Consider the following 27,074-nt stretch of genomic DNA (forward strand, 5'->3'; position numbering starts at 1 on the left):
ATGTAAATCCTCACAAGACTTCCGTCTTCTTCATCCTGGCCACCGCGGCACCCACTCGTCAACCCCACTCTTGGCTCCCCCAAGACTCCCTAAGGTGGGGGCCGAGCAGCCAAAGGAGCCCTCTAAGGGCACCAACCCTCCTTAAGAGGCAAACCCCTGGGCCTCAAGGTGGGCCTCCCGGCCCCCTGGTGTCCCTCCCACTCCAGGAAGGCTGCTTCCTGAAGGAGAAACATTCCCTTCCTGTAGTTCAAGGCCACTGGTCTGCAGCCAGTGTTTAGGATGCAGGCTGGCCTTGCCAATCTTTGTTTGATTTTGTTGAACACAAAACCCATCAAAACAAAACCAATCCCAAGCCCCCTCTTGGCAAGGCTGCCCGGTCCCCTGAGGACACGGCAGCTGTCGCCACGGCTGCACGGTGCACAGCCGGGGCTGCCGCTCCCCAGCTGACCTGCAGGCGGTCCTTGCCGACCCCAGCAACATCATGCCGGCTCCCAGGGCTCATCCGGCTGCAGTGCTCTAGCTCTTCGAGAGAATTTATGATGGGCCTTGGTGCCCTGGGATGCCGGCTCCTGAATCCAGCTCAGAGAGTCGCTGTCTGGTGTGGGCACGCTTCTGAGTCCCTGTTGCAAGTCCCAGCTGCTCCCCCCCACCCCCCCGAGGCGAGGCCTTCTCAGCCTAGGAAGAGGGGTTCAGACCTCAGCAGCTGAGAAAAATACTGGATGTCTACTGTGTCCCCTGCACCATTCACACAGTGCTGCGTTCCTGGTCCTCCCCGCATCCCTCAGTTAAGATTCCGGACAGGGGCTCCTGGGTGGCTCAGTCGGTTAAGTCTGACTCCAGCTCAGGTCATGATCTCAGGGTCCTGGGATGGAGCCCTGTGTCAGGCTCCCTGCTCAGCGGAGAGTCTGCTTGTCTCCCTCCCTCTCCCCTGCTTGTGCTCACTCTCTCTGTAATAAATAAATAAAGTCTTGAAAAAAAAGATTCTGAACAAATTCTGATTTTTATGCAAGTCTTTAACCAAAGCCTGAGACTAGAATGCTTCCATGGTGTTTCAAAGACCCAGTACTTGGATAATTCAGAGACGGCTTCTTGGTTTGGTCATTACTGTGCCTGCTGGACCTAGGGCTCCTCTCATCCCTCCTCTCTGAAAGGAACGCCCACCGTGATGAGGTCACCCTTATAAGAAGTCCTAACTGTGTGCAAGGCCTTGGGCTCGGTGTGTCACACGCATGAGCTCATTCAATCTTCACAGCCATCCTGTGGGGCAGGATACCATTATTGTTTCTGTCTGCAGATGAGGAAATTGAGATTCAGAGGGACCGAGGAACTTGCTCAAAGTCACAGATCTGGCATGTGGTAAAGCCAGGCAGAATTCAAACCCAGAGATGCCACATATCGGAATCTGTGTGCTTAGCCACTTTATGATGCTGGCACACCGAACTTTCCAGACACTTCCTTCTGTTCTCCCATCCAAGACCCTGGTGCAATTCCTGAGCGATGCAGGGGACAGGGAGAGCCTATGAACCTGACCTTTGGAAATCAGCTGCAATACAGCATTACCATCTGCTTTTGCCTCCCTCCCATTGGCCAGTCTAGCCTGGCCGGGAGCTCATGCTTGCTTATGGGTTTAGTTATTCCTCACTTTGTGGCAGAAGGAGTATAAACAATGTAAGTGCGTTTCAACTTCCCTGTCTTGATCTGAAACTCCCCCTTGGAAGCCACAGAGGGGCAGGAAACATAGTGGTTAAGACCCCAGGGAGCCACAGCAGTATCCTTAGGGTCTGATTCTCAGCCTTGAGTGAGATGCTTAACTTCTCCATGCCTCCATTTCCCCAACTGTAAAATGGGGGTAAGAACAGACCTTCTATACAGGGTCTCTGGGAGGAGCAAAGAGCACACAAAGCTGATTGAGTTAGGGCAAGAAGGGAGGGTCACACCCAGGGTGCTGTTTCCGGGGGCTGCCGCCTGACCCGCTTCGGGGCCAGTCCCTCTGGGCCATTTCCACCTGCCAGCCTCTCCTACTTCTGCAAGTTTCCTCTACCTCCACCTTGGGCTCCCAGCTCCCGCCTGGGTCCTCCTGCCCACCAAGTCTGGAGAGACTTGGCAAGCCAGTCGTCAGAGGATGAGTTCCATGTGCAGTCCGCCCTCCGCAGTGAATCACTGTCTCCTCCTGGCTCTTGCCCAGCTCCAGGGTGGGCTGAATAAGGGAGGGGACTGAATGTTTACGGTTTTTACCAGCCCCTTGATCTTCCTTACAGCAAGGGAGAAACGATAGGTGTTAGAAATCTCAATTCACAAGGACAACACTGAGCCTTGGAGAGGTCTGCCCAAGTGTCAGGCTGCTGGACCCTACGGGGCTCAGATTTCAGGTGGGGGTCTTGTGGGGGAATCATAGAAAGTGGGCGGCAAAGCCCATAGAACAGTCTGTAAGATCTGGAAAAGACGTGCTCACCAGGACTTCTGGAGCTGACCTGACACCTAGTGGCCACTCGTGGGAATTACTCCCACTTTGGGAAGGCTCCCAGGCGGTTACTTGGCCATCCTTCACCCACTTGGGGGTGGCAGTGTCAAGGAAAGGCCTGGAAGGTCGGGCGTGGTGGTAGGGGTGCATTTCAGCTTCCCTAGATCTCCATAATTCTCCCAAAGCTACCCAAACAAAAAATAACATTTGATCAGAGGATTGCTGCCTTTTCATTTTTATGCAAGAGATGGATTAAAAGCATCTTGAGAAAACTTTGCTGTTTTACTGATCCGTGGCCCACAGTCCTCAAATTCTGATACTCTGTGGCTTCATAATCCTCAGGGTTCCACCAGACACCAGCAATTTTTGGATGCTCAGTATGGGCAGGAGACTTGATGGAGAAATTTATAGATTATAATAAACTTAAAAGACATAGCCTGACTTCAAAGGGATTCGATTTATTTGTGGAGTTGGAGCACAAGACATCTACATACCCTGAGGAGTATGGTAGATGTGAGCTTCAGCCCTCAAATCCCTCATTGCATTTATTTTCTTTCATTATCCTCATTTTGACTCCGAGCTCCCATGCCACCCAAGCAATGGAAATTCAACCACAGACTAACACGTCGATTAAGGAAAGGGAAGGGGAAAATGCACTGTGGGGAGGAGGCATAAATTATTTCGAATAACAGTTCTGCTCCATGTGCAGAGAGGTCTTGGCATCAGCTCGACCCCCAGTGACGCAAAGTGGAACCCAGGGTGGTAACTGGGTGCCTAGACGTCGGTCTGGCACTCCACCGGTGCTCAAAGCGTCGTTTCTTGGTTACCCCCCAATTTTCCCAGTTTCCCATCACCTGCCCCAAACAATCGCCACGTGCATGCATTTGTCCGTTCCGTAGGTTTTATTGAGCATCTACCAAGTGCCAGGTGTTGTGTGGTGCTACAGAAATGCATGCTTTGGTCCCTGCCTTTGTTCATCCACAAAGATAACTGGCGAGGTTGATCAGAAGCCTTTAAGGTACTCATCCCCCTACCTGTGCAGCTCAGGCTGGTCTTGACTATCCCTGCTTTTATGCTAAGCAGCCCTTTTTCTCCCTAGCTTCCAAGGAATTTTAGAAAAGAAATGCGGAGTAATGGATTCCCCAGAACAGATTAGGAAGCCTTTAGTTCAGCTGTCCTACTTTTCAGATGGAAGCATAAGGCTCCAAGGTCAGGTGGCTAGGTAGCGCCAGGCTACCACCAGGTCTCCGTCTCCCATCCTGGGCTCTCTCCACGTGGCCCCTCAGCATTTTGCTTCCAGAGGTCCCCGATCTCGTTTCATGAGCATCTGTTCCCTCAACCGCTGCTTCCAGCATCTCAGAAATCTCTCTCCTGGACACAGTTTACATTTACTATGATGACCACTGTTTTGCACTGGTCTCCCCTGCTCCCCCTCCCCGCTTTTCTCTTGCTGCCTAGCAACAACCCCATCCCATTCCCAATTTGTTTTCACAGCTCCCACCAAGGCTGCTGAGGATGCGCCCCCTGCTGGTCACTCAGATGAGGCGGTGCTGCCCCCGGGGGAAGGGCACCCTACCAGCAGCCCAGAGACGCGGAGACCCAGGCAGACTTTATTGCCTGGCTCACAGCCTGGCCTTGATGTGTGTCTACGGGGGTTTCAGACAGATCTCCGCTTCCTCCCTGCCACCGTCTGACTTGCCAGGACTTCTGGGTCGCCAGGACTTCTTTCCAGACCAGACTTGTTGCTATGGCTTCGCCATGTTCAGGAGACTGGTTTGAAAGGTGAGGGGATACACAGTGTCAGTGGAGGCTCGGGGCAGGCTGGCGGGAATGTCTAGGCAGACTCCGATCCACGAGAGACCATGTGTCCGCCCACCCCTCCTGGTGGCAGAGGGTTGAACTTGGGTAAGTCTCCGTGCTGGCCCGGGGACGGGGCAGTGAGCTGGTTCACGTTGTTGGCAAGGGTTTGGTTGTAGGTTGACATTCAGAACGTGCACCCCCTTCGGCACAGGGATTGCATGGGATCCGCTGTGCCGAGCCCTTGTGAGAGAGACTGGGGCAAACGCCATAGACAAAAGGATGCTGGTTACAGTCTTATTTGTGGTGGCAAAACAATGGAAATGCTTTAAACGTCCATAAAATTGAGCTTCAAGGATGAGATGTCTGTGCTATGAACTAGCACATGGCATTTAAAAAAGACAGAGATGGTTCTAAATGTACAAACCTGGAAAGATTGCCAAGACAGACTGGGAGGCAAAGCAAGTTCAGAGGAACGTGATAACATGGGTCTATTTATGAGAAATAAGAAACAGTGTGTGTGTGAGGGTGCAGTAATTTGTAAGAAAACATGTGAGTCCCCTGAGCCTGCCACATGCCAGGTAACGTTCTTAACGTTTTATAGGCGTTCATCCATTCAGTCCTCAAAAACTCCAAAGCCGTGAATACTATCATGAGTTTCATAGTACAGATGGGGAAACTGAAGCCCGAGGAGTCTGGGTAACATGCCCAGGAGTGGGGCTGGCCTGGGGCCTCAGGTGGTCTGGCCCCGGAGCCTGTTTTAAACTACTATATCACCCACACACAGGCTGATTGGGGCGCAGGACGGAGGTACCCGGGGAGGGCTTATGGGGCAGGGCCAGAGGGGATCCCTTGGCTAGAGCTCCCGAAGGACACTATAAGACACGCAGCTGCGGGGCCAGACGGGAGCCCAATCGGCAGGCCTCGGCGAGGAGGTCCAGCACACAGGCCTGGCTTCAAAGGGCACAGCTGCCGCGTCCTGTGTGCGCACTGAGCTCCCGTGCTGCCCTTCTCCAAAGCTCAGTGTCCGTCACCGCGTGCAGGCGACGACAGCCGCTAGGGCACCTGGGCAGGCCCAGTGGCCCGCAGAGTACAGGGCCCATGGACAGGGCTCATGGACAATGTCGTTATCCCTATGACTGTTATCCCAGCCCCTTCCTGTCTCTTTAAGGGATGGAGACTATGTCACAAACCACCGAACCACAACAGTCCTGCCGGAGTGATCCTCCTCTTTGGGCTCCCAGGGGACCTGCAGACCCCTCCCAACACGCCGGGGTCTAGCCATGCACTCCGCTGTGTCACCTCACTGTGTCCCCAGAGTCTGGCCCTGCAGCCAGCAAGCAGCCTGTGGTTGAGGGGAAGCTGAGGCAGAGGGCAGACCGTGGGATGGGCTTGGGAGCCCCGGAGAGTGCAGCCAGCTGCTTCCATGGAGGTGAGGTCGCCTCATGGAGTGCAGGGTGCACCTGGAGCTCAGCTCAGCCCCGGGCGCCTGTGGGGTTGGGGGGTGCGGTGGGGCTTCCCGGGCAGAAGCGGGATCAGATGGCCGCCGGGCCCACACTGACCTGAAGTTCACCATGCCTGTCTTGTCATCCAGCTTCTTTATCAGCTCCCTGACTTGGGGCAGGTTTAGGGGGACCATGTCCTGCTGAAGGGGTGGATGGACCGGGCAAGGTCAGCAGCCCCCCGACACAGACAGAAAGACAGACATACACACAGACACACACACCCAGACAGACAGACATGCAGACACACAGACACATGGACAGACATGGAGATACGCACAGACACAGAAACACACACGCACACGGATATTCACACATACAGATACACAGACACATAGACAGCACAGGCACACACAGACACACACAGAGACAGACGCAGAGATACACAAACACATGCAGACACACAGATATACGCAGACACACACACAAATATACACAGACAGATACACACAGACACATAAACACACACAAACAGACACACATGCAGACACAGACACACACAGACACACGGACGGACAGACACACAGACACCACCCCCCACCCCCTGGGCTATAGCCACAGGGGTCTGCACACCTGTATCATGGCCTTCCGGAAGTCCCCCACAGGCATCGTCATCATTCCCTTAGGGTTCAAGCTCTTGAAGAAGTCGAGGACTGTGATTTTGTGCTGGTCGGCATAGCTCTGAGAGAAGCAGGAGACCCCAGGAGCACACAACTGGCTTTAGAACACCCACTCACCGCCCACCACCCCATCCGCCGCCCCCTGCCAAAGGGGCAGCCTGGCAAGCAGAGGGGAGGTGTACGAAGGAGACGGGGGAGCCCAAGTCTCCTGTGTGTGGCGGTTGCCTGAGCCCAGGAGCCCCGCACAGGGTGAGGCGTGGCGAGCTGCCCGCCATGACGACTCTGGGGGTTTGCTCGTTTTCCAGGAGCCCCCACTCCGCGGAGCAGGATCTCCAGACAACTCCAAAGAGGGAAGAATTAGAGTCCCTGCTGTTTGTTCTGTCTGTCTGTCTGTCTATCTATCATTCATTTATCATCTATTACCTGTCTCTCCATCCATCCAACATCTTCCTATCGTCCATACTGTTATAGAACGCATTGTACTAATATACCATGAACACTTCTTCCGTATCATTTAAACATTCTTTTGGGGTCCTTCTGAAGTATGTGTACGTGTCTCTTCCCCTCGCACTCTCGACGGGCCTTTGAGGCCCAGCTGGACTGACAGACATTCCCGCAGATAGCATGCTCGCTGGGGAACTCCTCAGGGACCAGTCCTCAGTCCTGCTCTTGCCTCCCCCGCACCAACCCCTCTGGGGTGCACTGCCTCTCTCCCCGGAGGGACCTGACTTCAGCATCCTGAGCGGCTCAGCTGCCCACAGGTCCATGCTGACACCCACTAGCTCCACAGGCCAACACGTCCCAGGTGACTCTCAGGCAGCTCGACCCTCCCAGCGGTTGCCAGCCCTGGGGGGGACCCCACGGGTAAGCCGCCATGAATCCGGTCCCTTCCACACACGCAGCTCCATGAGGCAGACACTGCAGAGCTAAACACGGACCTTCCCTTACCTCCCTTGCAGCTAGGCGACTGAATCAGATGCGTTTCACCAAGCTGCTAGGGGAGGCTTGTGTGAGAGGTCTGAGCAGGCCGCAGGCAGCTGTGGGGCGGGCCTGATTCGGCAGCTGATTCCCCACTGGGCAGCCTCCCGTTCACAGCAGAAGCTGCCTCCACACTGGCAGCCCACGTCGGGGATTGGGGGAGCCGTTTCTGGAACCTAAACTAGGAGTCTGTTTCTTTAGCCCCCCTCCACCTTTCTGGGGTCGGTCTCTGGTAATATATCCCTCTTTGCTTAAAACCAGTTAGAGTGGCTTGTGTGGTCAGCAACAAGAGCTTGGACCAGCTCAAGAAGGGCCCGTGGCTCTGGTAGGTGCTACTGATATAACCCATCATTGCTCCTGCCCTGGACGGGTTCAGAGAGGGGCTAGCACTCCCGACTAGGGAATCTGGAAGGGTTGCCCTAGGACGTGAACTTGAGTAGAGACCTAGAGGAAGAGTAGGAGCGAGTGAGACACAGAAGGCAGGAGGAAGGGTGTTCCAGGCAGAGGAACATGCGTGTGCACCGGCCTGAGGTTGAGCGAGAACTGGTGTAGATAAACAGGGGGAAATCCCGTGGGGTTCAACTGTGCAGAGCCAGTGGGGAGGAGTAGGGAGAGAGGGTGCGGCCAGAGAAGACTTTGCTTCCCCTGCCAATTTTTCTAGTCGCCTGGGTTCGAACTCTTGGGGTTGTCTTTGGCTCTCTCCTATGACGACAAGCCTTCCTTCTCCGAACACACACATACTCACACACACTCACACGCATGCACCATGTACCCAAATATTCACCAAATCCTGGAGATGCCCCATAATGGTACCTGCGACATCAGTCCCTCCACTTCCACTGCCGCTCTCAGGCAGAGCACCACTCTAGAATGCTGTTATCATACGATCACAGTGTCCTCACTGGTGTTCCCTCTCTCATCTTTACCCTCTTCGGTTCATTTCCTCTCCATTGCCTGAAAACTTATCCCTCAGTCCTGCTGGATTCACATCTCCCACTGCTCAGCAACTATCGCTGGCTCCCTACGTCCTGTGGGATCAAATCCCAACAATGAGCCCCAGCCAGCCCGCGCCTCCCTGCGCAGCCTTGACTGCCAGGCTTTGCAGGAGCCTGGAATCACGGGGTTCTTTTGCTGGAGCCGCGTGGTCCTGCCCATCCCCAAGCACATGGTGTGTACCACCCCCGGCTCCTTTGCTGGTGGGAATCCTATTCCCAGAACTTCCTCCCTGTCGCTGTCACTCACCTGAATCCTTTCTGCTCTTCAAGGCCCTTCCCCAAGACATGTCCTTTTCTGTTTGCCTAATCCCACAGTGGCCTCTGCTCTGGACTTGGATGATATTTGCTGCCTGTCACTCATTTATTATCTGTCATATATCTATGAAAAGTTACCGCATCTGTCCGATCCTCCCAACCAGACTGTTGCCCCCCAACCCCACCCCGAGGGGAAGGACTATGTTTTCCATTGCACATCAGGTTTGGTCTCTAATCTGGAATTCTTATGAGATTCCTAAAGATTTCTATGCTGTTTTAAACACGGGGTGGAGCCCCCACTTCACATCTCAGAACTCCATTCCTGTAGTTTTCCCTTGGTTCCATTGATGTCATCTGACTCGTGAAGATACTTGATACCCCCTGCCTTCTAGAACTTTCCACACAGCAATATTCTGCACGCAGAGCTTTTCAATTTAGTCCTGGAGGCTAAGGCACAGAGCAGACCAACCAAGGAGCAGGAAGCAGCCCCAGCAGCACACAGCCCATAGGACCCGCATGGGCGCGGCATCACCCCAGATAGCAGCCAGTGGGCACCCGGCAGGGGCCCGTCCACCCGGCTGCCGACGAGAGTCCGGAGTGGGAACACCAGCCTGCGCTGGATGCTCCTCTGTGAGCTGATCAGACCCGACGAGCGTCCTTGCAGCTCTAAAACTGATTTCTCATTTCCATGGGTTCCACCTGCCTCCTGTGATCTGAGACTTGAGCTAGGAGCAGGTGACCACGAGATAGAAAGGACCTGAGAGTCTCTCCTTAGCCAGAGCCATCCAATAGCTGTCCTTACCACGGCGGGGGCGGGGGAGCCGGGGAGTGTCTTGGCCATCCTTACCACTCATTGGCAAGAGCTTGCCTTTGCTGGGCGCTTATTATTGGCCAGGCATGGCTCTAAGCCCTTCATGTGTGTTTAACAGAGTTGGCTCTCCACAGCCCTTCTGGGGTGAGTCGTGTTGTTCTACCTGTTTTCCACAAGAAGAGACTGGGGCTCAGAGAGCGCAGCGACTTGCCTTGGTTGGAGGAGCCTGGCTGGTAGAAACCATCCTGTTCCAAGACCGGGCCCTCTCCTCCCCTCCCCTCCAGCCAGGTCCCAGATGGCCCCTTCCTCGGGGAGTCGGGAAGCACTGCTGGGGGAACCAACATCCACAAGGAACATTCCACGTCTGAGACGTTCCTTGTCAGAGAGGACTGTGCAGACGCTTTGGGGGAGGGGAGCCTCTGGGTCCTTGGGGTCTCGGGGAGGAAGGCAAGGGCTCACCTGGATCAGTTTCATGGGGTTCGTCCACTGGAGGAGCGCTTTCTTGGCAGAGAAGCCTTGCACGGACTTGTACAGCACATCCAGCTGAGGGTGGATGGCACACACCCCGTCCAATATTTTTAGGAACTGCTCAGACACCAGCACATTCTGAGGCAGGAAGAGAGGGGACCCAACATGAGGAAGCCATCCACTGTACCATCTCCACGCCCCGGCCCCCTCCCCACCTCTCCACCCCCTCAGACCAGCAGGTGCATCCAAGCCAAAAGCAGAGGTTTTGGTTTGGGGATTTTTTGTTGTTGTTGTTGTTTGTTTTCTTTTCCAGCTTGTTCTGCAGCGCTGCTCCTAGCCTGGGGTCCTTTGTTGTTCTCAGAGCTTGCAATTTGATTTGTAAGGTTCGCACGTGATTTTGATCGACTGTTCCGGCTGAGGGGCAGCCTGTCCCACACTGTCTCCTCGGCTCTTGGGGGGTGAGCCTCAGTGTCTGCGTGTGACAGATGACACCCAGCTATGGGGGTAGGAGACGGCGTCCGAGACAAAAGCCCTGAAATGTCCATTTCTACACCATATTGGACTTTAGAGCAGATGCCCCGGAAGAGGATTCCTCACCCCAACCACCCCATCCTGACTCAAAACTCACTGGGAACTCCCCTTTTGGAAGTGCCCTCCGAGCGGGGTGATAGGCCACGGGAGAAGACGTGTTCTGTGAAGCAGTGTTTGGCCCAAGCGAGCCTCCCCTGGTTGGGTGAGCCCGTCTCATTCCTCAGATGTGGTTCTGAGGAATTATTTGCCACTTCAGAAAATTAAACCCGTGCTTAAGGGCTGAAGGCTTACCTCACCCCAGTTTGTAGGTATTCTAGAGAAAGTTCATCTACAATGAAGGGGTTCCAACACTGTTTAGAGTTACATCAGGAGAGATGACAAAAGGGAGGGAAAAGTCTAATTCAGACCTGTCTGTGCGGCTGGTAGGCTTTTAAGGGGGCGGGGGATCCCAGCTCGTGGCGTCCTGTGCCATCTGGGATTAGCCAAATAGCACCGCTTCTAAACGTTCCCTCAGACGGCAAGACAGTGCCATAGGACATGCCTTCCAGCCTGCACTGGGGCAGGCTTCGGGGGACAGCAAATGCCCCAGAAGCAGGGTGGGGTGGGGGCTAAGGCCGCATGGGGGGTGCAAGGCCAGAGCTATTGGGTGAGGGTGGGCAGAGGGCCCCCGAGGAGATAGACTGTGAGCAAAGGTGGACCCCGGGGGCATGGAGCAAGGGGAAGAGAACAATGGGAAAAGAAAAGCAGGGGTGTTTTTCCAATGTTTTATAATTGGGGCAAACCTAAGTCCAAATTTCACTTATTACTCAGTTCCAAGGAGCCTGGGCTTAAATCTTCAAAATACCATCACTGATACTATTGCATGGCAATAAAATCTTGGCAAAACATCGTATTTGTGGGACGTTAAAATAATGTAACCTGACTTTAACACTGTGTCTTGATAGAACTCTAGAGCAAGAGGCAGAAGCCCTGGGTTTATCCCTTGTCGAGTTTCTCGCTTGCCTTTGTGATCCTGGGCAAGTGACCTAACTTCTCTGTTTCACTTTCCTTATACATAGAAGGATGAGGAAAAGTTCTTGTTATGGGTTGAACTGCGTTCCCACCAACGAGATACTGAAGTCCTAATCCCCTATACCTGTGAAGGTGATCTTATTTGGAAATAGGGTCTTTTTAGAGGATGGAGTCAAGATGAGGTTTTTGGAGTGGACCCTAATCCGTTGTGACTGGTGTCCTTCTAAAAAGGACATTTGGAAACAGAGACAGACATGCACACAGGGAGAACGCCGTCTGAAGCTGAAGGCAGAGATCAGGGTGATGCTCTTACAAGCCAAGGAACATCCACGATTGCCAGCAAATGGCCAGAAGCTGGGAGAAGCATCAAACCCTCCTCCTCATAGTCCTCTGCAGGAGCCAATCCTGCCAACACCTTGATCCTGGGCCTTGGTTTACGGAACTGTGAGGTAATACATTTCTATCGTGTGAGCCCCTGGACTGCAATATTGTGGTCATGGTCGCTCTGGAACATGAGAAAACTCCACCCACCTCCCAGAGTGGGGTCCGATGAGCTGGGGCATAGAAGCTCACTTGGGGGGCGGGGAGGGACCGGTATAAAGCGGAGGACCAGCCGCCGCCTGTCTGATGATCCAGGCAAGAACACCTGGCCCAGTGTCGTCTCTTCCTCGGGCCTCCTCCTCCATCGGGGGGTTAACCCTTACCTTCTACTCTCAGGGGGCCCATGTCATGGGATACAAATACAGATTATGTGTGTGTTAACTACACAGATTCTAAAAGTTCTGTGGTTCTGGAACCGTCCTGGAGCGAGGGCTGTCCACGAGCTGGGCTGGCGGTGAGCGAAGGCTGCTCTGGGGATCCCTTCTCGGTCTCTGCTCTTTCTGCTCCCGGACCCACCCGCGCTCCGGTCTGGGATGTCACACCGTGAAGTTACGGAGGGAGTGGCTACTCCTGCTAAAAGGACCCCGAGAGGGGGCCAAGTTGTACTCCAAAAGGAGTGACCTTGTCACGGGAGCACTTGTGGGAGGGATAGAGCTCTTGGTGCCCCCGGCGTGCGCCCTGGTGCTAGCAAGCGCCGTCTGATCACTCACGGAAATGTCGATCTCTTCCATCTTGGATTTGGGGTTCCTCTTGAGGGACAGGATAAGTGAAACAGCCCCATCCATACTCACAGGGTTCAGGAAAAGCTGTGGGAAGAGGGACGAGAGATGCAAGGGATAAGGTGGGGACAGGAGAGGCAGGCTCAGAGCACGGCTTCCGTTACTTCCCATCAAATCGTCATCTCTGTCTTCCACCCAGACTTCTCTGCAAGCACCTGTCTCCCTGCCTGTTTGTCCAGACACCCATCTGCTTGTCCGTCTCACTGCTCATCCATTCATCTATCTGTTCGTCCGTCCAGCCAGCCAGCAAACCTACCATGTGCCAGTTGCTGGGAAACGTGCTAAGGGACGCACAGGCAGACAGGACAGGTCTCTGCCTTCCCTCAGCTTCCAGTCGAGAGGGGGCCGCAGGCAAACGTGTGAACGGCATCAGAAGTGCATGAGGGCAGTGACAGAGGCACACCCTGGTACCGCGGAAGCTAGGAAAGGGGCATCCAACACTGGGGAGGGGACACTTGAGGTAAGCCTTGCAGAAATAATGGGGATTCTTCAGGTCTGGAAGAAGCGGGGGCAGGACCAGAAGAGGGAATGAGATGCACCAAAGCAGACAGGGGCAGGCAAGTGCAAAGGTGCAGAGGTGTTTGGGCAATGGCAAACATCTCTTGAGCAGGAGCCACAGAGCTTCACAGGGACCATGAAGGCCTAGCTGAGCACGTAGGGCATGATCCCAAGGCAGCTGAGAGCTGCTGAAGCTTGGTGTAGTGGTTAACAGCAAGGAACACAGAGCCCAGTGGCTCTGCTTCCTAGTTTGCTGGCCTTGGATTAATTCCCTGACCACTGGGTACCTATCGCTTCGGGCCACTCTGAGGTTCCAATAAATCAATTCAAGCAAAGCATTCAAAAGGATGCTTTGTACCCACTAAGCAGCAAATGAATGTTAGTTATTATTATTGTAGGCTTTCTGCCAGGTGGTATCTTCATGAGGCCTCCAGAACTTTCACTGAGCACATACTCTGTGTCCGGTGTTTCCCTGGCTCCGATGGACTCGAGAGAGAGAACACGGACTTCCTAAGGCTTAGCTTCAGAAGCCTTTGGTTGACACACTTCCCTGGGGAAATCCTTCTTTTTCCAAGAGTAGGGAAAGGAGGGCCGTGCTCGACGTGGAGAATAGGAGATCATTCCAGGCGCAAGACTCACCTGGCTCCCACCTACACCCCAGCTAAGAGGTAGGTTTTAAGTTGTGTTTAAAACTTTTTCCTTTCATTTTAAAACATTAAGAGAATTTTACATATATTTAAACACATGGCAATATGTTTAAACATTTAAACAGTGACCCATGGTCATTATACAAGAAATTCAAAGAGAGGTAGAAAAAATGTTAAAATCGCCAGTACCCCACCCAGTAGAGAAAACCCCCGTTGTCATGTTGCTGAGGCAACGTTTCAATCTTTTACGATTCGGGTGCTCTGAACTTGGCTTCATGGTTCCACGGAGGCTGAATCCCAGGCAGGCTGCATCAGTCAGTCTCTCTTCTGAGTTACTCTTCCTCTGGCTCGGGCCAGACCTCACTGTCACCTCTCGCGGTCCCCAGCCGGTCCCCCTGCTCCCTCCACTGCTGGGAAGCTGGCTTCCTCTTTGCAGTGCTGAGGTGCCTGTCCTCTGAGATGACAGTTCACTGTCACTGACTTCGAACTCCTGTCCTTCTCCACCAGCACCCCCACATCTGTGGCCCCCGAATCACCCCCTCTCCCATCTTGAGGAATTTGGAGTTGCAGCGGGAAGCCAGGCGAGGCTGACTTCTTTGCCTCTCTCGAGCTGCAGGGCCTGAGCTGGTCACGTAGGTTCGGCTTTCCCATCTGACAGGGGGCGCGCATGGAGCCCATGCTGGAGGGCCATGTGGGGGGCAAGAAGCCAGCCCCCTGATAGGCACCTGCCTCATGGCAGGAGCCCCAGAAAGGGAAACTGGTAATGGAAGGCCTCCTTTGTCATCTGTTTTCTAACCGCCCAGGAGCTTCTTTTTTTTTTTTTTTTTTTAATTTGACAGAGAGATCACAAGTAGGCAGACAGGTGGGCAGAGAGAGAGAATGGAAGGGAAGCAGACTCCCCGCCAAGCAGAGAGCCCGATGGGGGACTCGATCCCAGGACCCTGAGATCATGACCTGAGCCAAAGGCAGAGGCTTTAACCCACTGAGCCACCCAGGCGCCCCGCCCAGGAGCTTCTATGTTAGATTTTAGCATCTATAAGCCAATCTATGTATTTATTTATTTTTAAAGATTTTATGTATTTATTTGACAGAGAGAGAGAGAGAGTGCATACAAGCTAGGGGTGGGGGCAACCGGCAGAGGCAGGCACCCCTATAAGCCAATCAATTTACAATGAAAGATGTAGGGATGCCTGGGTGGCTCAGTTGTTAACCATCTGACTTCGGCTCAGGTCATGATCCCAGGGTCCTGGGATCGAGCCCCACATCAGGCTCCCTGCTCAGCGGGAAGACTGCTTCTCCCTCCCCCACTCCCCCACTTGTGTTTCCTCTCTCCCTGTCTCTCTCTGTCAAATAAATACATTAAGTCTTTTTACAAATAAAATGAAAGATGCATTCATTCTTTCATTAAAGGACATTCATTGGGCATCTATTATGTGTCCATAGGTACAAGGGGTAAAATAATGGGCAGAAGAAAACAGCGTCTTTGGTCTGGTGCAGCTCTCACACCAGTGGGGGTGACCAGACAGTCAGTGAGTCACTGGAATGAGAGTCTAGGGAGGAACCTGGCAAGTTCTGCATGAAGGGGTGAGCTGAGATCTGAGGGTCCGTGAGGACGGCTGCTGGAGCAGGGCACTGAGCTGGGGCAGTGACTCAAGTAGGGGCAGGGAACAGTGGGGAAGAGCATTACAGGGGAGACTGAGCCGAGGCCACTGGGAGAGCTGGGCCAAACTGAGTCTGGAGAAGCACACCAGAAGGAGAGAACTGGCTCTGAACCACAGGAAGCCAGGCGGGGGTCTAAGCTGAAGGGGACTAGATGCTGGTCCGGGTGGAAGTGAGATTTAAGCTCAAAACGCACACTCTGTGTGGAGCAAAGTCCCAGGTGGGAGGAAGGAAGATGGGTTGGGAGATGAGCCCATGTGCCAGGGCACAGCAGAGGGTGACACTAGGGTTGTGAAGTGTAAGGAGAATTTTCCTAACAATTCTCCCCAGCAACATGCAACCCCATCACCCTGCCGCCCCCGCCCAACATAAAAACACACACACATACAGATGATGCACGCACACACACCTGAACGCGCGTGCGCACACACACGGACACACACGTAAAATGCCCTGCTCCCAGCTTAAGTGAAGACTTCACCTTCAGAACTTTGAGGCTCTCGTTGACCTCCAGCCCTTTGCTGATTTTGGAGACTCCGTCGTTGGTGATGTCATTGCAGCTGATGTCTAGGTAGACCAGGGAGTTGTTGAGTCTGAGGACCTCCCCCAGGGCCGTAGCCCCCTCGTTCCCAAAGCCGTTCATAGAGAGATCCAGTTTCTGCAGGGTCGTATTAACCTCCAGGGAGGGGAGAGAACAGCGCCAGCAGCAAGGCTGCGTGTGACTCCACCAGCCACCAGGCCCTGGTTTCTCTCCCCTGCTGCTGTCCAGTGTGGGTGCCCAGGGGTCTCCAGGAGGGAGAGCTCCGCCAGAATTTTCCAGATCCCTCCTGGTGGAGGGAGTCAGGACCTGGTCATTCCCTACCCTCTAATGAAACTGCCCTCTTAATGTATTCCCAAAGATGCCACCGCGACCCCAGCAAGGTACATTTGCCAGAGTAGGATTTATACTAAAGAATAAAGCACATCCAGGAATTGTGGGAGGGATGCTAACAACGGGAAAGCATCGGATGAGAGCTCAACCATGGGGTGCGCTCATCCACGGGGTCAGGAGGAAGAGGCTCGAGATGGCAGGATGGGAGGCCCTGGACGTCCTCACCGGCCTCAACACACCACTGCCAGGGAGCGCCTTACCCGGAGACCGCTGCACAAGGCCACAGCTCCCCGTACGTGGAAGTGATTCCAGCTCAGATCCAGTGACTGGAGCCCTATATTGAGGGCTGGGGGAGGGAGGGAGTCATCTTAGTGTTCCCCAAATCCCAGGGAACCCATTCTCAGAGTTGACAGATGTCCATGCCATCGGGGAATAAGAACTACTCAACGATCATGCGAAGCAAGACACTAGGACAATAATGTTTCAGTTATTCACTGAAAGACACAATTGTAAGAGGACTCCCGAAGCTGGCAACAATGTAATAAAATAATACCATTTGTATATTGCAGGTGGCAAGCAGATGGCTACAATCTATTTGGCAAATGTGATCTGGTCACAGATATTTGGCTCTTGGACTGTGAGTGCCCTATCATGCAAGCAATGTCACCTGTGAGACCCTTCCTAAGGAGACGGTGCAGGATATGAGCAGAGTCTCATGCTTGTAGGTGTTTAACCGTGGCCTCACTTAGAAAAGCAACATTCCTGACTCACAGGGGAAGGGTCAAGTACATAAAAAGCATCCATCTGGCGGAATGTCATGCAGCCTTTCAACTAACAGAGATGGTTGGAACCCAAGGGTTGTAGTTACACAGGGAGGCGGTGATGGCCTATTATATCCCGCGACGTGTTTTTCTTGGAGAACTACGGAGCAGAGGAGCCTCCAGAAAGCTTTAGGGACACCATCAGTTCTAAGTGGTGAGGCACTAGGCTTATCTAGAAGCTAGTTTGCATAGAAGTTGTACTTTTTTTAAACTTAAAAATATTTTGGGGGCACAATCTATTAGGCGTCTGACTCTTGGTTTCAGCTCAGGTCATGATCTCACGGTCGTAAGTTCGAGCCCTGCTTTGGGCTCCGCACTCAGTGGGGGAGTCTGCTTGGGACTCTCTCCCTCTCCCCCTTCGCCAGCTCTTTCTCTCTCTAAAATCAATCAATAAGTCTTTAAAAAAATATTTTTGCTTACGTGCTACCTAGGTTGGGAAAACATCCTCTTGAAACTCATCATCATGGTTATTTGTACTGGGAGAGGGCGGCTATGCTGAGGACACTGTTGGAAAGGGGCTGAAGAACCCTTGAAACTTGGCTGGGCGGGAGGGAGGGCCTTCACCCTTAGACTCAGGAAAATGTCTTACTCGGTGTTCTTTTCCACAGTCAGTGCGCTGTGTACTGATTGTCTCTTGTGTCAACCACCAGGACGGACTTTGAGTAAAGTGCACATCACCTTACACTGTTTTGAGAACAAACTTCCTCCCTTCATTCTCTTCGTACTCCTACTCCCTCTTCTCTGCCAGTTTCCTCCCTTACTGTGCCTTATACACCTGCATCTCTTCGATGGCCACACCATTTAAATGTGACTTCTGTTCTCACCCCTGACTAGCTGTGTGACCTTCAGTGGGCTCCTTATTCTTCCCTTACTTCTGTTTTCTTAGCTGTGAAAGTGGAGGTAGTAACCCATACAAGGTTTTGGGGGAAACTGATATAAAATGTCTAACAGGATGCCTCACTGAATCACTGGCTGCCTTAATAATATTTTTTAAAAAGCTCATATACAATAGGAGTCTGTCTCACTTTAAAGTTGTTTTAAAATTTAGGGGTTTTTATTGATTTATTGTTTAAAAAATATTTTATTTATTTATTTGAGAGAGAGAGCGTGCACACAAGCAGGGGGGAGGGGCAGAGGGAGAGGGAGAAGCAGCCTGAGCAGAGAGTGTCTGCTGAGCAGAGAGTCCTATGCAAGACTTGGTCCTGGGATGCTGAGATCATGACCTGAGGCGAAGGCAGACACTTAACCAACTGAGACACCGAGGCACCCCAAATTTATAGTTTTTTAAAAACGATTTTATTTTTAAGTTATCTCTGTACCCAACATGGGGCTTGAACCTACAGCCCCGAGATCAAGAATTACAGGCTCCACCAACTGAGCCAGCCAGGTGCCCCTAAAATTTAGTTTTAACGTATTTGAAAATCAGGTTTCAGATGGACTCCAACTGCCCCACAAGGCTGGTGCACTATGCTCCTCCCCTCTGACCTATCGGCCTGGACCCTTCTCTTGGGGAAGGTGTCGCTCACACCTCACTGAGCAGGTGGCAGCAGTGACATGGGAGAGCTCCAGCCTCCGCCACTCCCTACCCCTTCTACCCGCCCCCCACATCTGTCACCCCGAGCACACACTTCCGGGCTCTCCCTCTCTCAACACATTTCTCAGAGGCTATCCCGGCCCCTCTGTTCCTCACTCCATGGCTGCCAGCATTTTCTTTCTTTTCTAATTTAAATTCAGCTAATTAACTTGCAGTGAATTATTCGTTTCAGAGGTAGAGGTCCGTGAATCATCGGTTGCATGTAACATCGCGTCCCCTCCTTCATGCCCATCACCCGGTTACCCCATCCCTCCTCCCCTCGCCCCTCCAGCAGCCCACAGTTTGCTCTTCTGGTTTGCCTCCCTCTCTGATTTTCTCTGGCTTTATTTTTGTCTCCTTTCCCCAAAGCTCCTCTGTCGGCCTTCTCAAGGACTCTGTCCTGCAACTACCTCCTCTTCCTTTCTCACGACCCGTTTCTTCTTCTTTCCTTCCCGTGAGTATTTTCCGTTGTTACGAGTCTTCCTGCCTCCATGCCACCCGTCCTTCTGCTGCAGCCTCATCTCCAAGAAGCTCCTGGAAGCGCCCCCATTGCCATTTCACGTCTCTGTGGCCCATTTTCAGTTCCGCCTTCTCTAGTCAGGTCTTCAACTCAGGTCCTTCACCAACGCAGCTCTCATCCAGGCACCAATTATCTTCATGCTGCCGGGTCCTGTAGTCACTTTTCTGACCTCATCTTGTTGGATGTCTATGCAGCACTTGACCCACCTGAGACCACTTTCTCCTTCCTGAAAGCATCCCTTGCTTGGCTCTTTGATACCTCACCTTCCCCCTACTTAGGTGGACCACTCCTGCTCAGGCTCCCCCTCCCCTCTGGGACACGTGAAGGTCAGACTGGTCCAATGGCCACCATCTTAACTCCATCCACACTCCTTGCCTCGATGATCTCCTCTTGCCCCATGGTTTTGAATACATTGCAATGCCTCTAACTCCCAGGTCCTGATCTCCAGTCCTGACCTGTTCACCAAGTTCTAAACCCATGTAGCAGACCACACGTCTCACCGCAGATGACAGGCATGGCAAACATCACATGACCAAAACAGAAGTCTTGACTCCTGACTCCTGTCCCTCCGTAATATTTACTCCCTGAGTTTCCCTTTCTAAGTGAATGGCACCACCATCCAACCAGTTCCTGAAACAAAATAACCGGGCCTGTATCTTTCTCGCTCCCTTTCCTTCATTCTCCACATCTGCAAGTCTTTTTGGCTTTACTTCCAAAGTCCGTTCTGGATCCTTCCACTCCCCTCTGTTACTACCTTTTCCCTCAGCTCCTGCTACGGTCCCCTCTTGCCTGGACTACAGTATTAGTCTCCTAATTGACCTTCTTTCTGACATTTGTACTTTTTAATTAAAGTGCAATTAGTATACAGTGTTACGTTAGCTTCAGGTGTATGACGTATCGATGCAACCATTCTATATATTATCTAGCGCTCACCATGGCAAGTGTCACCATAGTGATACCACAGTGACAACGCCATTAAGATACTATTGACAATGTTCTCTATGCTATACTTTTCATCTCCATGACTTACTTGTTTTATCACTGGCCATTTGTACCTCTCAGTTGCCTCCATCCAGCTCACCCGTGCCCCCCACCCTCATCCCAGCAGCCACCAGTTTGTTCTCTGTATTTAAGAGTCTGGTTGATGGGGCGCCTGGGTGGCTCACTGGGTTAAGCCTCTGCCTTCAGCTCAGGTAGTGATCCCAGCATCCTGGGATCGAGCCCCGCATCAGGCTCTCTGCTCGGCGGGGATCCTGCCTCCTCCTCTCTCTCTCTGCTTGCCTCTCTGCTTACTTGCGATCTCTGTCTGTCAAATAAATAAAATCTTAAAAAAAAAAAAAAAAGAGTCTTGTTGTCCTCAGCTGTGTTCTTCCTAAAACTGCATAAACTTCACAAACTTCATAAACTTCCTCTAAACTGCAAAGCCAGCCGTGTCACCCCCTGACGCTAACACCCTGCGCTGACTTCCATCACGTGGGGAATGTGATGATGAACACGACTTCATGCGTGTCTTAGCCCACCAAGCCCCGGCTGAGCAGCGGCAGCCCACCTGGCTGGCCTCCTCCTTCCATTACGCTTCCCCTGCCCGCTCTCCTCCCCGCTCCCCTGCCTGCTCTGCCGCCCGTCCCACCGCCCCCCTTCCTCAGACTTGCCAGGCTCTGCTCCTTCCGCCTGGCATGCTGAGCTTCCAGAACCTGGTTCTACTTTGATAGTCAGATTTCAACAAAAAGCCACCTTCCCTGTGGGGCTTTTTCTTGCCACCCCACCTAGAGTAGCATCTCTCCCGCTAACGGTGATCCCCTTTTCTACTCATTTCCCCTAGGAATGAACATTTAGTTTCTTTCTTTTTTTTCTTATAACAAATCTGCAACGAGCCTCCTCAGACATCTCTATGTACGCGCAGGAGCGTCGCTGAGACATGCACCGGTGAATTGTTGTATCATGGAATATATACATTTTCAATTTTACTAGATACTGTCAAACTGCTCCCCAAAACTGCCAGGGAGTTCTTATTTCTCCCCTGGGTTCAATGCACTGGGTATTCTCTGACTTGAAATTTATGCAGCTTTGGTAGAGGACAAGGGGGATCTTTTCATTGTTTTATTTTGCATTTCTCTAATTGCTAGAGAGTTTAGGCATTTAGCTTTCTTTTTGCACTGCCTGTAGGATCACTGTTTTCCTGGGAGCGTTCCTTACTGTCCAAGGATCTGCAGGATCCTTTATCAATATTCTGAACACAAATCTTGTATATGATCGGATGCTGCTAGTGTGTGCTCTCTGTCTGCTGCTTGGCTTTTCACATTGTCCCATAACATCTTTTATCAGAGGCAAGTTTTAAACTTATCGTTGTCAAACAAATGAATCATTTTGGTTACAGTTTTGCCTGCTGTGCCTATTTAATCACCCTTAGCCTCCCTGATGTCAGCAAGTTATTCCTTTTCTGATCTTTGTAAAGTGTTAACTGCCCACATTCAGATGTCAGCTCCACTTAAAATGTCTGGGGTGTGGGCTCCCATCACTTTATGATTTGAACATTCAATAACCATAAAAAACAGGGGGATGCAGCCCTGACAGGTGACCGACCGTCTGCCAAGTGCCTCTCCTTTGCTGGACCCTTCCCTCGGTGGCAGACTCACCCAGCATCTGGCCCACATACTCTCCTCCCTTATCAGAGAACTGGTTGTGGCTGAGATCCAGCGTCTTGATTTGGTAATTGGCCTGGAGAAAGAAACCGTGTAGAGAGGTGATTTTTGTCATCTCTATGGCTGCAAATACCTCTTTCATCTCAGGGCCGTGTGATGGAGGGCTCCCAAGCACCAAAAATTGAGTGGACCAGATCATTTAGATGGAAGATATTCTCTTGCGCATTTTCTATAACGGTTGATGGCCCCTGGGAGGGTTCTGTCCCATCCAAACAGCCCTGCTGCTGCCGTGGCTGTTGTCAGGCTCAGCAGAGTCCAGATCCTCACCAGCTCCCTAGACTTTTGGGTGGAACTCTCTCTTCTCTGCCCGGAGCCACCCACCAGGCCCCCCACATGGCCCAGGGCCATGGCCCAGAGGGCTCTCAGTGGCACCCGCCCCTCACTTCTTACCGACAAGGCTTGGCACAACAGTTCTGCGGATTCATCCCTGAAGTTATTTCCTGCAGTGAAGGGGAGGGGAGGGGGGCGTTTTCAAGGCTGTCCAGACTAGGGCTCCCTTACCCTCCCAAGTCCTGGCCCTGCCAGGCTCTTCCTTTTGGAACAATCAGCCATAAGAAAGGTGGCAAGTACTTAAGCAAATATATGAATATGGAAGAAAACACGAGAAAAGAAGGCAACTGTTTGCCTTTCTCTTTAATCTTCCTTGCTCTGCCTTGGTAGGGCAAGGAGTTCCAGGAGCCCGTGTACCGGCCCCTGTGCACCCCCCCCTGGTGGCGCCAAACCCTACTTTGGTGCCTAAAGTTAGTTGTGTGATAAAAAAATAAGACTACAGTTGCAGGGCCAGGACCAGAGGGGACCAAGTGAGGCGAGCCCTTTGCATGCAAAATCCCAGCTCCCTAAGCGCAACGAGCAATATCTTTATTCACAAAAGAATTTTTAGAAATATTGCAATATTTCTAAAAATGCAATATTTCTAAAAATAAAAATTAACGCAACACTTCTAGGATGAACAGTTTTAAAATTTTAAATAAAGGTAGCATCTGACCCTGCCCTTGCATGGCCCCTGGGAGGGTTTATCAATATTCTGTTCCTCACCACAATCTGTTCCTTTTGGATCTTGTTTTATATTGGAAGTGTTGATATTTTGTTCAGCACAGACTTTTTTTTTTTTTTTTAACATCGTTTTTGACTTTTACAAACATTGCAACACAGTATTATTTACTTGGTTACTGAGCTTTTCTGTGCCCCTTAAATTCTGGGACTGAGGCATGTGCTCTCCTTATTTATTCTCAGCCCAGCACTGCTAGACAGTTTAAAAGATTTCTGGAAAATTGGGGTGCCTGGGTGGCTCAGTCGGCTGAGCATCTGACTCTTGATTTTGGTTCCGGTCATGATCTTGAGGTTCTGGGATGGAGCCCTGCATCAGGCTCTGTGCTCAGCAGGGAGTCTGCTTGAGGATTCTTTCCCTTTCCCCCCTCTCCTCCACTCACACGCACTTTCTCAAGTAAATAAATCTTAAAAAAAAAAAAAAAAAAAGATTTCGGGAAAATAAATGACATAGAAGTTTATCCCCAAATTTCTCCTTTGAAGTTTTAATAATCTGTGTACCTTTAACACCCAAACAGTGCTTGGCACCTAAAAGAGTTCTGTCAACGTTTACTGAGCGAATGAATGAATCCACTGAGACACAAATGTTTCTTGGTTGCATCTGTACCAGTGCAATAAAATGAGATAATAAGCTAGTCTAGGTATAAAATTAGGTTTCTAGTTATTCAAATTATTTTTACATCAATGGTTACAAATAGTAGAGCTGGCTGTAAGTTTGATAAAATACAGATGCCTAGATCCCTCCCTTTATAGACTCTGATTCAGCAGCCTGGAGTAGGACTGGGTAATTTGTGTTTTTAGAGAGGTTTCCGTATTAGGTTAACGTTATATTAGAGGTCTTAGCCGATGCAACTAGAAAAGTCACTGGAGCTATAAATGCTGGAAAGAAGAGACAAAACTCCCATTATTTGAAGGCAAGGTCACCTACCTAAATAATCCAAGAAAATTAACTGATGCAAATGTTAGGACTAGTAAAATGACTCGATAAAGTGACTGGACAGGGGTGAAGTTTGCACCTGAGTGGCTCAGTCAGTTAAGCGTCTGACTCTTGATTTCGGCTCAGGTCCTGATCTCGGGGTGCTGAGTCTCATGTCAGGCTCTGCGCTGAGTGAGGAGCCTGCTTCAGATTCTCTCTCCCCCTCTCTCTCCTCCTCTCCTCCCCACCACTTGCACTCTCTAAGTAAATGAATGAAAGAATGAATGAATGAATGAAGTGACTGGATATAGTATCAATGTGCAGAAATTAATAGCTCTCAGACATATCAGTAATAGCCACTTAGAATATATGATAGAAAAAGCATTCTGTGCATGCAGGAATAAAATGATAAAACACCTGGATCTAATATGAAATGTGCAAGACTTCTAATGGAATAAAAGCACACTACTTTACTGAAGAAGATAAAGACTTAAAGAAACAGAGACAAACCTAGTGCTTGGGATTTCTTCCCAAGCATTGACTTCAACATCCACACATTTAGCCATCCTCATTTATAGATAACTTGCTGAGAGCCAAAATGGAGACCGTATATGGAAACAGATTTTCCATTGGTAGAATTGTAACCTGCTACTGTCTTCTTCTTCTTTTTTTAAGATGTTATTTATTTATTTGACAGAGAGAGAGATCACAAGTATGCAGAGAGGCAGGCAGAGAGAGAGGGGGAAACAGGCTCCCCGCTGAGGAGAGAGCCTGATGCGGGGCTCAATCCCAGGACCCTGAGATCATGACCTGAGCTGAAGGCAGAGGCTTTAACCCACTGAGCCACCCAGGCACCCCCTGCTACTGTCTTCTTAAGTGAAGACATTAAATATCTCGAATACGTCAATTCTTTCCTAAATTAATCTAATCTAAATATAACCCCAAGCAAAATTGCAACAGTTTGGGTTTTTTTGTTTCTGTTTTTTTTATGGAACTTGACAGGATGATTCTAAAATTCAGCTGGAGGAGAAATTGCACGAGAATAGCCAAGATTACTTTGAAAATGAAGGTCAGAATTTGTCCACTCAAATATAAAACATATTGTGTCATATAATTATACAGCTAATATATTACATATTGTATACTTGATATATTTTATTAATTACAACTAATCATTAAACTAAAACACATGGCATGTAATTTTAATATTCTAAACAAATATTAAACCAGTGTAGTGTTGACATAGATATAGACACAGAGATTAATGAAATGGAAAAGAAAATCTAGAAAGAAACCTGTATGTATAGGAAAGTTTAATATAAAATAAAGGTGACGTTTCTGATTAGTCAGTAAAGACTAGATTATTCAGTTGGTGATGTTGGGGCACCTGGCTATTGGCTTTGGAAATACAGTGTTTGATTCTTTCTCTTCCTCATGCCATGAACAACAAGTTCTAGCTATACTGAAGATTAAATGAAAAAACAAAATCACAAAAACATTTGAAGAAAATTAAGAAAAACATTTTTAAAATTCAAAGTAGAAAACAGTTTTTTGAGCAGGACTACAAAAATCAAATCTATAAAAAAGTATGATGAACATTTTTTTTTTTTAAGGAATTGACAATGGTGGGGTGCCTGGGTGGCTCAGTTTGTTAAGTCTCTGCCTTCGGCTCAGGTCATGATCTCAGGGTCCTGGGATCAAGCCCTGCATCGGGCTCTCTGCATCAGGCTCTCTGCTTGGTGGGGAGCCTGCCTCTCCCTCTCTCTCTGCCTGCCTCTCTGTGTACTTGTGATCTCTCTCTCTCTGTCAAATAAATAAATAAAATCTTTTTAAAAAATCACTTAAAAAAAAGAATTGACAATAGTGAAAAATACAAACTTAATAAGAAATCTGTGGAAGAAAACTCCATAAGCAAAGCCATAGGTAACATTCTAACATTCAAGTGTGAATATGTATAATATATAGTTTCTAACAGTCGATAATACAAACAATCCCATAGAACACTTGACATTTCATAGAGGAAAATAAAAATGGAAATGAGCATCTGGAAAAGATGTTTTATTTCAGTAGTAACGTGAGAATGTAATAAAGACAGTAACAGTGATGAACTCTTATTGAATTCTTAGGTCCTAGTTATTGTTCTAGGTGTTCTAAATTTTAATTCACTTCATCTCAACAGTCACTGTCTGAAGTAGGTAATATTATTCTTCCTCATTTATAAATGAGAAAAATGAATCACAGAAGGGCTAGATAACTTGCCTTCTGTCAAAGCCAGGATTTGCACCCACCTACTGTGACTTCAACATCTATATACTCACTTATTCTGATTCACAAAAAACTTGCTAATAACCAGGAATTCACCAAAAACTAGCTAATAACCAGAAAACAGATATTCCATTGGTGGAATTATAACTTGGTATAGTCTTCTTTTTTTTTTAGATTTTTTTTTTTTTAAGTACTCTCTACCCCCATGTGGGGCTGTAGCTACCCTGAGATAAAGAGGTGCATGCTCTATTGACTACACCAGCCAGGTGCCCCTAAAAGATTTATTTATTTTAGAGACAGAGAGAGAGAGAGAGTGCGCGAGTGCACGCACGCACGCGCGCACACACACACACACACACACACACACACACACACACACATGAGTGGGGGAGAGGCAGAGGGAGAGGGAGAAGCAGGATCCCCACCGAGCAGGGAGCCTGATGTGGGGATCCAGCCCAGGACCCCAGGACCATGACCTGAGCTGAAGATAGACGTTAAACCGACTGAGCCACCCAGGTGCCCCAATTTCTAATAATTCTATTTTCTCAAGATCTTGATGCTGCCACTTACTAGACTTGGACAGTTCTCAGTGTTTTGTTTCCTTGCTTTGCATTTTTGGACTGTGAGCCCATCTTTAGTGGAGCTTTATCTGTGAGAATCTCAAACAGCCTGGGGCCTGGTCAAGGGATTGTTCCTCCAATGGGGTGTTCTCTTTGCTCCTGTTGTGTGCCCCAGGGCCTTACCAGCATGGGATCACTTAGGTTAAGTTCCAGGACCCTGAAGATAATATAAACCCAAACCACAAGCCTGAGTGAGGACAAGTCTGGGGGTGTTAGAGTTCTCAAATGAGTTTTTTTTTTTTTTTTCTTCTGTGAGAGAGACAGATAACAGACTAATTACAAACTGAGTGTACAGTGGGGATCAGGTAGCAATAAATGCTGTTAAGAAAAACCCAGCAGGGAAACA

The 27,074-nt window shown here is 50.3% G+C and overlaps 1 protein-coding gene across 9 annotated transcripts in view; it reads right to left on the reverse strand.

Moving 5' to 3' along the window:
- Positions 1-2,983: 2,983 nt before the first annotated feature.
- LRRC74A (leucine rich repeat containing 74A) overlaps positions 2,984-27,074 on the reverse strand; it is a 46,849-nt gene continuing 22,758 nt past the window's right edge. For 5 of the 9 annotated variants that reach the window (XM_059373671.1, XM_059373669.1, XM_059373666.1 and 2 more), the window contains 7 exons: positions 22,271-22,320; positions 21,815-21,896; positions 15,875-15,960; positions 12,521-12,616; positions 9,879-10,025; positions 6,334-6,441; positions 4,524-5,903 (listed from right to left, as the gene is read on the reverse strand). In XM_059373671.1, coding sequence (XP_059229654.1) covers positions 5,562-5,903; positions 6,334-6,441; positions 9,879-10,025; positions 12,521-12,616; positions 15,875-15,960; positions 21,815-21,896; positions 22,271-22,320 — 911 coding nt within the window. In that variant the 3' untranslated portion in view covers positions 4,524-5,561. The other 4 variants (XM_059373668.1, XM_059373672.1, XM_059373670.1 and 1 more) reach the window with 4 other exon arrangements.

The sequence above is a fragment of the Mustela nigripes genome, chromosome 13, assembly GCF_022355385.1.
Source record: "Mustela nigripes isolate SB6536 chromosome 13, MUSNIG.SB6536, whole genome shotgun sequence".
Lineage (NCBI taxonomy): Eukaryota > Metazoa > Chordata > Mammalia > Carnivora > Mustelidae > Mustela > Mustela nigripes.